Source organism: Nematolebias whitei, chromosome 12, assembly GCF_014905685.2.
Source record: "Nematolebias whitei isolate Nwh7 chromosome 12, NemWhi1, whole genome shotgun sequence".
In the NCBI taxonomy this organism is placed as follows: Eukaryota; Metazoa; Chordata; class Actinopteri; order Cyprinodontiformes; family Rivulidae; genus Nematolebias; species Nematolebias whitei.
The window spans coordinates 1,048,476-1,063,681 of record NC_056509.1 but is presented as its reverse complement, the minus strand read 5'-3'; the positions used below and the strand labels follow the sequence as shown (position 1 = coordinate 1,063,681).

The following is a 15,206-nucleotide window of genomic DNA, read 5'->3' as shown; positions in this document are numbered from 1 at the left end:
TTTTTTTATTATCATTACTATTTTACAAATGTTGATAACCAAAGTGTTTTAGTTCAAACCACTTTAGATGTTGCAGTGAACTAATCAATTTTTATTAACTGTGAAACAGTGTAATGCTTTTTTAATCCTCATGCAAAGTTAGAATTCATGTTAAGGCCTGTTACAGAGTAATTATGCATTTTCTGATTTCTGTCTTTGAATGAGCAGTGTACGTTTTCCAAGGTCAGGAGTCGAAGCAGACATGTGTTGGAACAACTGTCTTGTTTTTACATCCTCTCAGACGTCAACAGAGAAGTTGGCACCTGTTTCTCCAAACTCGCCTGTCTGGGAACATTTTCAATCTGTTCCAATAACATTCTTGCTGTTTTCTGACTTCTAGTAACCTCTTACATCACAAAACACACCCCTGTCTGGTTGATATTGACCAATCAGGAACTCTAAAATATACCGGAAATAGAGCCTTTAAAATGTCGGTACTTCCTAGTGCTCCCAGTTCTGAAATGATCGAGTGCTGAGATGATCGTAGTTCTGTGTGGTAGCAGTTCGGAGATGTTCGGTGAAGTGGCAGTTCTGTGATGTGCCCAGTTCTCAGTTCTGTGAAGTTCTGTTGGAGTCTGGCTGGGAAACAGGAAAACCCTGACATGATAGAGCTCTTCCGAGTTTTATGGGATTATAACATCTTCACCTCTGAGTGGAACTCGGACGAACCCCACTCATGTGAGGTCCACTGGCTGGTGTGAACTTGTGTCAGACGGGATATCGTCAATACTTCGGACGAGTCACAGCCATCCTATGGAGACGCTGAAAGGTAGCGTTAACTGGAGCTCCTCTTCTTCTGATTCATCATCAGAGAGGTAAATGAGTCTAGACCACTACTGAGCGTACTTAAGAAAAGCTGGGTCGGATGGAGGGTGTCGTCCTGTCAACACTTTTCACTCATACACACCACATTCTCCCCATCCATCTTTCATTCCCACTAAACTTCATCTTTCCATCTTTAAAAATTCTTCTATCAAGTAGAAATCATTGACAGATATGTTTAGAAATGTCTGTGTAAAGTGCTCATCCACCGCCGTGTGGATAATTGATCATAATTGTACAGCTCGCTGATTAATTATGTTGTTATTTTCATATTTTGCCAAATTAATGTAAATGTTGATGTTAAACTTTGATTCTGTAAATAAATGGCCACATTCATTTTGATGGGTCAAAGATAAATAACGTCTCACGTCCACATTTTATTAAATTCAACGCACGTATGTTACACAGTCCAGAAAAATTAAGAACCCGTTTTAATTGATGAATATATCTCAGCATCTGTTCATCTACACATGTCATCTGCTGGTGTTGGTCCACTGTGTTTTATCAAGTGCAGGGTCAATGCAGCTAGCTATCAGGAGATTTTGGAGCACTTCATACTTCCTTCTGCTGAAAAGCTTTATGGAGATGAAGATTTCATTTTTCAGCACAACATGGCACCTGCTCACAGTGCCAAGACCACTGGTAAATGGTTTACTGACCATGGTATTACTGTGCTCAATTGGCTTGCCAACTCTCCTGACCTGAACCCCATAGAGAACCTGTGGGATATTGTGAAGAGAAAGTTGAGAGACGCAAGACCCAACACTCTGGATGAGCTTAAGGCCGCTATCGAAGCATCCTGGGCCTCCATAACACCTCAGCAGTGCCACAGGCTGATTGCCTCCATGCCACGCCGCACTGAAGCAGTCATTCATGCAAAAGGATTCCCGACCAAGTATTGAGTGCATAACTGAACATGATTATTTGAAGGTTGGTGTTTTTTGTATTAAAAATACTTGTCTTTCATTGGTGGGATGAAATATGCTAATTTTTTGGGACAGGCATTTTGGGTTTTCATGAGCTGTATGCCATAACCATCCATCCATCCATCCATTTTCTTCCGCTTATCCGGGGTCGGGTCGCGGGGGTAGCAACCTAAGTAGGGAGGCCCAGACTTCCCTCTCCCCAGCCACTTGGGCCAGCTCTTCCGGGGGAATCCCGAGGCGTTCCCAGGCCAGCCGAGAAACATAGTCCCTCCAGCGTGTCCTGGGTCTTCCTCTGGGCCTCCTTCTGGTGGGACGTGTCCGGAACACCTCACCAGGGAGGCGTCCAGAAGGCATCCTAAACAGATGCCCAAGCCACCTCAACTGGCTCCTCTCGACGTGGAGAAGCAGCGGCTCTACTCCGAGTCCCTCCCGGATGATCGAGCTTCTCACCCTGTCTCTAAGGGAGAGCCCAGACACCCTGCGGAGAAAACTCATTTCGGCCGCTTGTATCCGAGATCTCATTCTTTCGGTCACAACCCAAAGCTCGTGACCATAGATAAGGGTGGGAACCTAGATCGATCGGTAAATTGAGAGCTTCGCCTTTTGACTCAGCTCTCTCTTCACCACGACAGACCTGTACAGCGCCCGCTTCACTGCAGACGCTGCACCTATCTGCCTATCGATCTCACGCTCCATTTTTCCCTCATTCGTGAACAAGACCCCAAGATACTTGAACTCCTCCACTTGGGGTAGGACCTCCTCCCTGACCCGGAGAGGGCACTCTACCCTTTTCCGTCTCAAGACCATGGCCTCGGATTTGGAGGAACTGATCTTCATCCCGGCCGCATCACATTCGGCTGCGAACCACTCCAGCGAAAGCTGTAGATCACGATCTGATGAAGCCAATAAGACCACATCATCTGCAAAAAGCAGAGACGCAATCCTAAGGCCACCAAAACGGATCCCCTCAACACCTTGGCTGCGCCTAGAAATTCTGTCCATAAAAGTTATGAACAGAATCGGTGACAAAGGGCAACCTTGGCGGAGTCCAACTCTCACCGGGAACAAGCCCGACTTACTGCCGGCGATGCGGACCAGGCTCTGACACGGTCATACAGGGACCTAACAGCCCGTATCAAAGGGCCCGGTACCCCATACTCCCAGAGTACCCCTCACAGGGCCCCCCGAGGGACGCGGTCGAACACCTATTCCAAGTCCACAAAGCACATGTAGACTGGTTGGGCAAACTCCCACGCACCCTGCAGGACCCTGCTGAGAGTGTAGAGCTGGTCCAGTGTTCCACGGCCGGGACGAAAACCGTACTATTCCTCCTGAATCCGAGGTTCGACTATCCGACGGACCCTCCTCTCCAGAACCCCCGAATAGACCTTACCAGGGAGGCTTAAGAGCGTGATTCCCCTGTAGTTGGAACACACTCTACGGTCCCCCTTTTTGAATAGGGGGACCACCACCCCGGTCTGCCAATCCAGGGGAACTTCCCCCGATGTCCACGCAATATTGCAGAGTCGCGTAAGCCAACACAACCCTACAACATCCAGAGCCTTAAGGAACTCTGGGCGAATCTCATCCACCCCTGGGGCCCTGCCAACGAGGAGCTTTTTAACCACCTCGGTGACCTCAGCACCAGAGATTGGAGGGCCCGACCCAGAGTCCCCAGGCTCCGCTTCCTCAGTGGAAGACGTGCCGGTGGGATTGAGGAGGTCTTCAAAGTATTCCGCCCACCGACCCACAACATCCCGAGTTGAGGTCAGCAGTACACCACTCCCACTATAAACAGTGTTGGTGGCGTACCGCTTTCCCCCCCGAGACGCCGGATGGTGGACCAGAATCATCTCGAAGCCGTGCGGAAGTCGTTCTCCATGGCCTCTCCGAACTCCTCCCACGCCCGAGTTTTTGCCTCAGCAACCACCCGAGCCGCATGTCGCTTGGACTGCCGGTACCCATCAGCTGCTTCTGGGGTCCCACAGGCCAAAAAGGCCCGATAGGACTCCTTCTTCAGCCTGACAGCATCCCTCACCGACGGTGTCCACCATCGGGTTTGAGGGTTGCCGCCACGACAGGCACCGACAACCTTGCGGACCCAGCAGAACAAGGGAGTCCCCAGAAGGTGCACTTTCCAGTACCCCCTCCAAGGACTCCAGAAAGCGTGGATAATCTGAACTGCCGTTTGGTGCATAAGCCCAAACGACAGTCAGAACCCGTCCCCCCCCCCACATAGGCGGAGGGAGGCCACCCTCTCATTCACCGGGGTGAACCCCAATACACAGGCACCAAGTTGGGGGGAATAAGTACGCCCACGCCTGCTTGGCGCCTCTCACCAGGGACAACTCCAGAGTGGAAGAGTGTCCAGCCCCTTTCAAGGAAACTGGTTCCAGAGCCCGAGCCATGCGTAGAGGTGAGTCCGACTATTTCTAGCCGGAACCTCTCAGCCTCACACACCAGCTCAGGCTCCTTCCCCACCAGTGAGTTGACATTCCACGTCCCAATAGCCAGCTTCTGTAGCCGAGGATCAGACCGCCAGGGTCCCCGCCCTCGGCCACTACCCATCCCACATTGCACCCGACCCCTATGGCCCCTCCCACAGGTGGTGAGCCCATGGGAAGGGGGACCCACGTCTCCTCTTCGGGCTGTGCCCGGCCGAGCTCCATGGGTAAAAGCCCGGCCACCAGGCGCTCGCCCGCGTGCCCCACCTCCAGGCCTGGCTCCAGAGTGGGGCCCCGGTGACCCACGTCAGGGCAAGGGAACACTAGGTCCATTTGTGTTTCTCATCATTGGGGTCTTTGCCATAACCATCAGTATTAAAACAATTAAAGACCTGAAATATTTCAGTTGGTGTGCAATGAATCTGAATATATATGAAAGTTTAATTTTTATCATTACGGAAAATAATTACCTTTATCACAATATGCTAATTTTTTGAGAAGGACCTGTATAAGTACAGTCCATTTACCATTTTACCTTATGAGTTATCTAGAAAACTTAACTTATTTATTTATTTTTTCAGCTTCTAAGTCAGCTTGAAGCTGAAATATTATCATCTGTAACTTCTGTCAAAAAGCATGCTGCCTAAATGTTTAGCATATCAGGGTAGTTTTCAAGCATTAGGCCCAAGTATTCAGAATCAGCTTGATTATCATTGCACTGAGATACAACGAGAACATGTACGTACAGTCGTCCGGAAGATGGATGTTGTACACGAAGCTACTGCTACAAGCGCGGCCTTTCTTATCCTTTTTCAGAATAATATTCTTAGATAGGAAAAGAGTGAGAGCCATGAAGGTAGATAGTGGTATTATAAAAAAAGATCTTTCACATCTTGTCTATCAGGACACGATTTGAGACATAAAAAAAAAAAAAACTCTACCAGCAAGCACATTTAAAAACATGACTACATATGCATTTTTTTTCATTCAACCTTTTTTTAAACAGATAAGTCACATTGAGCCCCAAAGACTCATTTACAAGTGAGACCTGTTTAGACAGACAATAAAAGTGATAAACTGGACACATGTAGGAAATGGAGGCGAAAAAATTCCTATCAGATTTTTTTTTCCTGCCTGAGATGATAAAACTCTGATATTAAAAAACACCTTGCACAAACAAGCACATAGTGACGTAGACATTCTGCAGAGGGGGACGACAAAAGCGGTGAGATGATCATAGATGATCTCAAGGGCACTATAAGAGTTCTGATAAAGATGTAATAATCAGCCAGTGTCCTCCGATGAGATCCATAAACATTCTCGAGGTATGTCGAGGAATGGCCAAGAATACCGACTGAGAATTCAAGAGTCCTGAAATGATGACACAAAGTTTATTCAGCTGATTTCATCTGGTTATCAGTTGGAAATTCCTCAGGGAGGGGGTATTGAATGTCAGCTCACATGCTCTCCAGGCAAATTCAGATAAGATGACCTTCAAGGCCAGCCAAGGGAGCCAAATTGGTGATGTCATGGGTGACACTTCTCTTCAATATTATATGGAGAACTGGGACAATGTTGGAGCAATGCCATGCAAATCTTATCTCCATTTTACGCATGGAACCAGATCCAAGTTTGCAGCATCTGCTGCAGCAACAAGGGGGTGGCAGGGTGGCACTAATTCATCCAGACAAGCAGCCAGTTGCCCAACCCAGCAAAATAAGGGAGGGGGGAGCCCAAAACCTTTTGGCAAGCACTCCTTTGCAGCATTGGTCACTAGGAAATGCCCATCCCACCCCAGTAAGGGCAAGAAAAAGCAGATGACCTAGCTCCCTCACCTTTTCCACCTCCAGTTAAAAGGAGAAAATTGTCAGAAGAGGGGACATCCTATTTGCAAATGTTCACACACTCCTGCAGTTTTCAGTTCAGCAGGAGTGCTGTTTGTTCAGCTCTCTCATGTCCAGAGAGATTGTGAGACAGAAAACACAATGTCACCAAACACTAAATGCTCATCACACACTCAACAACACGCTCTCAGTGTCCCCAAGCACATCGTGCACTCAACAGCACTCCCTCATTGTCACCAAGCACTCACCAGTGTCCCAATATGCTTCAATTTGTTCTGGGGAAACAGTACAAAAAAAATGCATTTCTGCAGCCAGGCATGTTGCCAAGGGCAGAATTCACCCCACAAAAAAGATTAAAAAACACTTTGCCCATGCCTTTGTCCAACAGAGGACGCTTGTGCACTTTCAGAGAAAAGGGCAGATGGGAGTGACTGGTGGCTGGAGTGACATCACCTTGTGGCAACACAGGCAGACCACTCTCTACGAGAGTGGAAAAATTATACACGTGCAGTACTGCCATGGGTTCTGACCACAAATTCTCGGGGTTACCAACTTCAGTTCAACATGAAGCTGCCCAGATTCAATGGTGTACTCTCCGTAGCCAGCAGGGATTCAGCACATGTTCTGGAGGATGAGATTGCCTCTCTTGTAAGTAAACGAGCTATCAGAGTATGGTAATACTGAATGTGGAAGCTAACCAGGGCTTTTATTCTCACTATTTTCTGATCCCAAAGAAAGACTGTACATCCCTCTGCCCCATATTATATCTGCGTGTGATAAACAAGTCGTTCATGCAGATATACAGTACCTTCAGAATGTTAACACACAAGACACTCTGTTGCTTTATCTGTCAAGCAGTTTGGTTTGTAACGATCTAGTGCATGTTGTTGGGTAATATATGTATAGGGTATTGGACTTCTGGTCTGGTCAAATTTCTACCCTTTAACTAGTATTTACGCTCACGCACTCTGGACCAACCTCACCTCAAACATAAACCATGAGTTTTTGTAGCAAACTTAATTCCTGTCCCTTGAAGAAAACACAAAGAACTCGTAATTTAAATACAATTCTGTAATGTTTATTTTTAGCTTGAATCATGACATGAAAATTATGGCAAATATTGAATACTAATGAACAACCAATAATATTATTTTAGAAAGTAAATGACAAATCTGAGAACTTTGAGGAGTTTTGATTCAATTTGGATTAAGGTTCTGCTCTTAATATTAAAATTTAAGTAAGTTTATCTCTGATTCATGAATTAAATGATCTAAACAAACTTAATGTGCACTGTTATGTGGTTCTCTCATCATAAGGAAGATGTTCATCTCTCATTACCACAGCAGATGCATGAAAAAGCCGGTGGCCCGCTGTCCCAAGAAGGATGTTGTTTCTCAGGGCTGCAGTCCGTTCGACACATACCTTTCGCTCCTGGATGCTTTAAGAAGTTTCAGGATGTCTACCATGTTTCAGCTGGACACGTCTTCCATCATATGGCTGTTGTTTTTCAGAGAGTCTCATCAACTCTCCACAACCACTCATTCCATCTGCTCAGCTTGACTGGACTCCAAAGTCAACTTTCCTCATCGGCTGCCATCTCACAACTCCCTCGGTGTTCAGTATACCTGACACCAGGAAGACAGGCCCCTTAACTTTTAACCAATCAGAGGGCTTCATACAGTAGGAGTATCCCACTGTATAATTAATGTAATTAAAATCTCCCTCCTCAAAGTTCTTCAGAGACGATAATACAATGACTGACATCTTGTTTACATTAACAAAATAATGTGTTTGAACGTCTGCTCAACTGAGGTCTTACTTCCCCCATTATCATGTCATATCATATGTACCTGGGATATCGACAAATTAGGAAGACTTTGGCAGCCGTTTGGCAATGGTGAGGCTGCCTGCCTTATGTGAAGGATTGCACCATGCTTTGAGCACTCAGACTCAGATGCTTTGTGAACTAAACTGTAAACAGGACACGATTTTTCAGAATCGCAGGCCACTTGCGGCTCCTAGAACTCGCTGGCTTGAAGGAATCAACCTTGGAGAAGGCTACAAGTACAGACCGGCAGAATGACCACAAATCTGGCTGTTTGGATTCGCCATTGAGTGTACCAGCAGAAATTATAAAGGCAGAAGTTAAATCAATAGAGTCGGCCAGTTCCAAAACAATTTTTGTTTATCTGAAACTGGCTTCCCCGCTTGGCCTTGAATAGGCCAACTTATCTCAAATTGCTCCTGTAAGATATGTAAATAATGAGCCTCTGCTCTGCCCCCTCTTCCTCCCCCCCGACCGAGAATATCTGTGGACCCTTATCATAGCTGAACCGGCTGATAGACACTGTTCCATCTTTATCAGGACTATGTAACTTTCTGGTAGTGTTCATGGACAATCTCACTGCCTTTGTGGCCTCCCCGCTCCTCCAGCAAAATGTCTTATGTCTATCTATGTTACTTTGTGCTGATGTAGTCTTTTTACTACTTTACACTGTGTCTCAAGGACACAATGGTGAAAGATCTTTTTTCAATACCTTACCTTATATTTTTATTTCCTTTTCTTATCTAAGCGATAAGGGCAGCACTTCACAACGAAGCTGCAGCCCCATGCACTTTTGGACAGCTGCATTGATATGTATGTTTGCTGTGCTTAACTGTGCAATGATATTAAAGTTGATTCTGATTCAGGAATTCAAACCAGCTGTTTGTTTCATGGGCCTTGACTTGTAAAGGCAAACTAGTGTCACGCCAGAGGCTGGCACACTTGATTGAGGAAACCATTAGTCTCTACTACAGGTGTAAGAATACAGAGCCACCGATTTGTTGGAAAGCCCACTCTTACCAGATCCATGGCCACATCTTGGGTCCTGTTTCAAGGAGTATCTATCCAGGATATTGTGCTGCAGCTAGCTGGGCCACACTGCACACATTTGTGTGCTTTTACAGTCTGAATGTGGCTCAGCCATCCCTAGCTCACACAATACTCGATGCCGGAACTTCAGAGCCCTCTTAATCCGGGTTTAGGATTGTTGGTTTTGGAGCTTTCATGCAATATTGGAGTGGGCCACATCTTCCAAAGTGAAACACCAAATGAGTGTGGTGTTTCACCAACATTTCTCTCCTTGCATGGACACGAGAAGAAACCATCCTAGAATTAGTAGGAGGTAGTCTGTTGACTGTGGTGTCATTCTGGGTGGAGGGGGGTAAAGCCCTTAGCACTATGCTACCGGTCTGTCTCAGACAGACGTGATGTCATTGGAGCTTTCGTAGTTGATCACACGGGCGCATTTCCCATAGTGAAACACCTCACTCTGTTATCAAAGAACCAGGGTTCGTAAAAGTAACCTAACATTTTTTTCATTGCCCAACTTTCTGTTCAGGGCAGTTGGATACTTGACGTACGGCGCGGCCTACAGGCAGTCAATAGTGGATAAGCTGAGGAGGGCGTCAGAACAGTGCGACTGCCTACAGTGCTTCTTTCTTATTCATTCTATGGGTGGAGGTAAGGTACTAAGACACTCTGAGCAACCTTTATCTAAATTGTTTTAAATCTAAAAGATTAGAAAAAAAGTATTTTTTTTTTACTCTAAAAAAGTTAAGTCAGGACCTCTGGACATTCAAAAAAAATAAAAAAATAAATAAATCTTGAAACGTTTCGTCTTTCAGCCGAAAGACTTCTTCAGTTTGGTTGTTTTTTGGATGTCCAGAGGACCTGACTTAACTTTATTCGATTTTTTTTTCTACCTGGATTATTGAGCATGTGTAACACACGGAATGAGGACAACTTTAATTCCGGTGCCACAAGTGTTTATTTAGTCTGTAACACAAAACAGAGCTTTAAGATAGGCAGCAATATATTTCTTACTGAGCTTCTAACCATTACTCGCTGCTTCTGCTGTAAACGGCTGTAAAATGCAGAGGAGCGCGAGTCAGTGACGTTCTAAACTAAACCACTGCTGCCACCTACTGGCAGAAATAAGCACTGGCTGATTTTGTGTTCAAAGCAGATGAGGCCCCCCAAAACACCCAGCGTATAACAATACAAACCGAGACCCATCCCAGAAAGGCAAGATGAAAAAACCATTGAAAACCCTAGGGTGCTACACATGCATCAGGATAGTTTTTTTTTTTTTACGTTTAGACACATAAGTGAATTCCTGAAAATTCTGCATATATATTTTTTACAGCTGCCTTTTATATGTATTATAACTTAAATGTATTGTTTGTGTTTAAAAGCTTTATATTTCTATTGTGTATTCATTCATTCAACCTTTTTTTTTTATACAGGCTAGCCTCATTGAGCCACAAGGACTCATTTACAAGAGGGATGCGTTCCATACAGAACATATAAAGTACAGACGACAGTAAACAATGACAACAATAAACTACAGTAAAAATGCAGTTAAAATAAGAGTAGTGTATAAAACAATAAATCAGGTTGCCGTAAAACAGGGTGAAATGCTAAAAACAAGGACATATTTTCTTTGATTTTTCGATTGACATTATCAAATGTTTGAAACCCCTTAAAGAAATTAGGGTGGATGACTTCAGTTCCTGTTTCAAGGTGTTCTAGGTTGCAGGAACTGAATAGAAAAAGGCCGTTTTGCCAAGTTCAGTCCGCACTGAGGGAAAGCTGCAGGTAAAGCCCCCAGTATACTCCCGCGTATGTCCATACACAGAGGTATGCACGTACGTACGCGGAGGTACGACCGTACCCCCCAGGGCATGTCCGTGCAAAGCTCAATTTTTACAACCGCATACGCGTATGCGGTGTTGCACAATAAACTGCCCAGCGACGGACTGTTTTGTATGCGACACCAATGTATTAAATTCCCCTTCTTCATCCCTTATCTGGCCTTTTCTTTTGTTTTTTTGACAAGAGGCAAGTGATCTCTTCCTCCTCCGTTGATGCCATGACTGAAATGGGGAAAAATGAAGGAATTTGTCACGAGTGAATTAAACACAGGTCCAGCATGGCTGCGGGAGGGTCTGGAGATTTCATGGTGGGCTGGTCTGATGTGTGGGCTGCAGAGCTAGCACTCCCTGTTTTTTAAATAATTTTTTTAGATCTTTTTATTAACAACATATAAACACAGAACACCACTGCAGCTGAGGCTGCCAGCGCTCGTTTTTTTTCCCCCCCGACCTGTCAATCAATCCAGTAAGCGTGTCAGCAAATGACCAATCGGTGACCTCAATTTGTCCCGAAGATAAACGCCCCTTGTCTGTGAAACTGCTCTGCAGCTGCTCAGGGTGTACGCTTGAGTCTGAAGTCTGAATCCTCTGCGTAAAGTACACGCGTACGTTCGCGTAAACAGAAGTACCCGGGAGTATACAGGGGGCTTAATGATGGCCTGAGAACGCATGTTGTAACTACACTGACAATGTGACATGTAGGAGGAGATATAAGAAGGTAGCAGACCAAGGAGCGATTTATAGATGAAAAATGAAACAGTGTGTGAGCCTATGTGTAGATAATGATGACCAACTGATCAAGGAGTACAGAGTGCAGTGATGGTTATGGTAATTACAACTAGTTATGAATCTTAGCTCGCAATGGTAGACAGCATCCAACATCTGCAAGGAGCTGGCAGGGGTATTCGTGTAAATAATATCACCATAGTCAATGGCCAGTAGGAAGGTATCGGTTACAAGGCGTTTTCTGGCATTCAGATTAAGGTGTCATGCAGAGAAGCGGAGGAGCAGCGCTGCGTGGTGCTCGAGAGAAGTTCGGAGTTTGTATCGGAGTTGCTACAGGCCTCCATCCAAACTCACCTGGATAATAATTAATTTTATTCCGGATCACGCTGTTGGCCCCTGTTGACCTGAAACGAGCTAGGATCATGCCTTTCACTTCAGGAGGATTTTCTGGCAGCTCGCTCTATTTGCTGCGAATTATCTGTTTCTGTTTCGGCCTGTTGATTCTGGACCCAGCTTCTGTTTTACATGGGAGCATCCATCCATCTTCACTGGGGGGCCGGAGCCCCCCTCAGCCCAACTCAAACTGCAGTTGGGCCACCTTGTCGGGTTTGTTTGCCCATTTGAACTGTGACGTTTTATGGTCTGAAACTTTCCTGCATCATTCATATTATTGTCACTATTTTCAGTTCTCAGATTATCTGGAGTCTCTGAATATTGTTAATACTGAATCTGCCCATCACGGCAACTTTCACTGTTTTTGGGTTCTGAATGATCACGTCTTCATTAATGTTTCTCATGGTTCGATTATGGGGGCTAATTGTTACACTATTAACTCCTGTAATTACACATCAGTCACAAAAAACTCAAGAAAATGTCTGATAATAATGTTGTTACTGCTCTCAGGGATTCAACCCAACCCTGGACCCCCCACTAATTACAGCACACCAAATGACTTTAAGAACGTGTCTGGGCTTCATTTTCTGCATGTAAATGCTCGTAGCCTTCTGAAAAAACTTGATGCTTTGAAAATTCTGATCAGTTCTTCTGGGGCAGATGTTATCTTCGTCTCTGAGTCCTGGCTCAACAAATCTGTAATGAATAATGACCTGGCAATCAATGGATTTAACATCTACTGCTGTGATCGTCAAAAAAATGGGGGGGGGGGGGTCACTGTTTACATCAGAAATTCTTTGGTTGCTAATCTTGTGTCTTCTAAAACAATTCCAAACCAGTTTGAAGCCTTATCTGTAAACATCACCTTGAATGGAGGTCAGATCTTAACTGTAGTCTGATGCTACCGCCCCCCCCTCAGCATCACCTGAGGCTCTGTCTGCACTGATGGAATTCCTTGGTAATTTAAAATTCAAAGAGATCCTTTTGGCTGGATACCTCAACATTGATTGGTGTAAGTCGACCCCCCTCTGTGATAAATTCAAGGAATGTTGCTTGTCTTTTAATTTAACCCAATTGATCGACTCTCCTACTAGATTAAACAAAAACCATCCTGAAAAATCCTCCATCTTAGACCTATTTCTAACTAATATGCCTCACAAATTTCCTGGTACAGGTGTATTCGCTGATATTTTGAGTGATCATTGTGTGACAGCGGCTTTGAGAGATATTAAACTTCCACCTTCTAAGCCCAGATTAATTCAAAAAAGGGATCTGAAACATTTTTGTGAACAGTCATTCCTCTGGGATCTGTCTCACTTTGACTGACATCATATTCTGTTAACTGATGATGTGAACTCCGCTTGGGACTATTTTCATAATAGTTTCATTTTTTTCGTGAACTAACATGCTCCTTTTCGTCAGTTCAGAATAAAGGGACGAGACAGCGCCTGGTTTACTCCAGAGCTAGCTGACCTCCTGCACAGGAGAGACCATCTTTGGGCTGCAGCGAGAAAATCTGACTCAGACACTGATTGGTTGAGTTTTCGACAGATGAGGAATAAATGTACAACTGCTGTCAAAGCAGCAAAACGCAACTATTTCTTATCTCAGACCTCCAAAAATCTAAATGACCCTAACAGATTCTGGAAAACCATCAAATCTCTCTCAGGCACCCCCCAATCATCTGACCTCCCATCACAACTTCTCATTAACTCTGTTCCTGTGTCAAATAAGCACGAGATCCTGAACTGTTTCAACAAACATTTTGTTGCTTCTAGTTCTTTATTTGACACAGTTACTAACGGAAAATCAGCCACTTCCCCTAATAACCAAACTTCTACAAATCAAATCCCTCCTACAAGTCAATCCTCAGTTAATCACAGCTTCTCTTTTTCTCCATTCTCAGTCAGTGAGGTCAATAAACTGTTAAAAGATCTTGACCCTAAAAAATCTGCAGGTCCAGATGAACTTCCACCTTATTTCTTAAGGCTGGCTGCTCATATCATCACAGTCCCTGTGACCCACATCTTCAATCTCTCCATAAGACAAAACTCCATCCCAGACACTTGGAAAACAGCCTTGTTCTTCCTTTGCTGAAGGGAGGTGACCCCACCTCACTGAACAACTATCGACCAATCTCTAAACTCTGCATTTTAGCCAAGGTTCTAGAAAAAATAATAAACTCTCAAATCAAAAATTACCTGGACTCATTTAACATCTTACCTCCACATCAATCTGGTTTCAGGAAACAACACAGCACAACCACTGCTTCACTGAAGGTTCTTAATGACGTTGTTGAAGCACTGGATGCTAAGGATTATTGTGCTGCACTTTTCTTAGACCTGTCTAAAGCTTTTGACACTGTGGATCATAACATCTTGTGTCATAAACTCTCAAAAATTGGTTTCTCAGAACACACCATTGGTTGGTTCTCTAACTATCTTTCAGACCGGAGGCAATGTGTTCAACATAATGATACTTCCTCCAGTTATTTAACAGTCAACAATGGTGTACCACAAGGCTCAGTCTTAAGACCCACCCTCTTTACAATCTACATACATAATGTAGGTAAAAACATCCCTAATGCATCCATACATTTCTATGCTGATGACACAGTTGTTTATTGTCGAGCTAAAACTGTTGCTAAGGCTTTCCAGCTTTTGAATTCTGCATTCAACTACATCCAGACTGATTTATTCCGCCTCAAACTTGTCCTAAATGCCGACAAAACCAAAGGGATGCTTTTTTCAAATAGGAAGTTGGTCCCAGCAGTTCTTCCTCCGATTTTATCCTCAAATGGTGTCCCCATTGAGTTTGTTGATTCCTATAAATATTTGGGTATCTTGGTCGACTCACATCTTTCTTTTAAGCTCCATGTGGAAAACTTGGTAAAGAAACTGAAAGTTAAACTGGGTTTCTTTTTCAGAAACAAATCATGTCTAACCCTGAATGCTAGAAAACGCCTTGTATCTGTGACTTTCCTTCCCTCCAATGATTACAGTGACATTATTTACATGAACGCTCCTACAAGAACCCTGCAGATGTTGGATGCTGCAGATGTTGGATGCTGTCTATCCTGGTGCACTAAGATTCATAACTGGCTGTGATTATCGTACCCACCACTGCACCCTGTATTCATTGGTTAACTGGACATCATTAACTTCACGCAGACTCTCTCACTGGTACATTTTCATCTTTAAATCACTTCTTAGTCTGCTACCTTCTTACATTTCCTCCTACATGTCTCTGCGTGAGTGCAGCTACAGTGTGCGCTCCCAGGACATTATTACCTGCAGTGTTCCCTCAATGAGGAC

General features: G+C 44.5%; 1 protein-coding gene across 1 annotated transcript in view; it reads left to right on the top strand.

Moving 5' to 3' along the window:
* The window catches only part of tube1 (tubulin, epsilon 1), a 156,361-nt gene that overhangs the window by 1,552 nt on the left and 139,603 nt on the right, over positions 1-15,206 (top strand). The window contains exon 2 of the mRNA XM_037686049.1: positions 9,459-9,580. Within this exon, the coding sequence (XP_037541977.1) occupies positions 9,459-9,580 (122 nt within the window). The remainder of the gene's footprint in view (positions 1-9,458; positions 9,581-15,206) is intronic.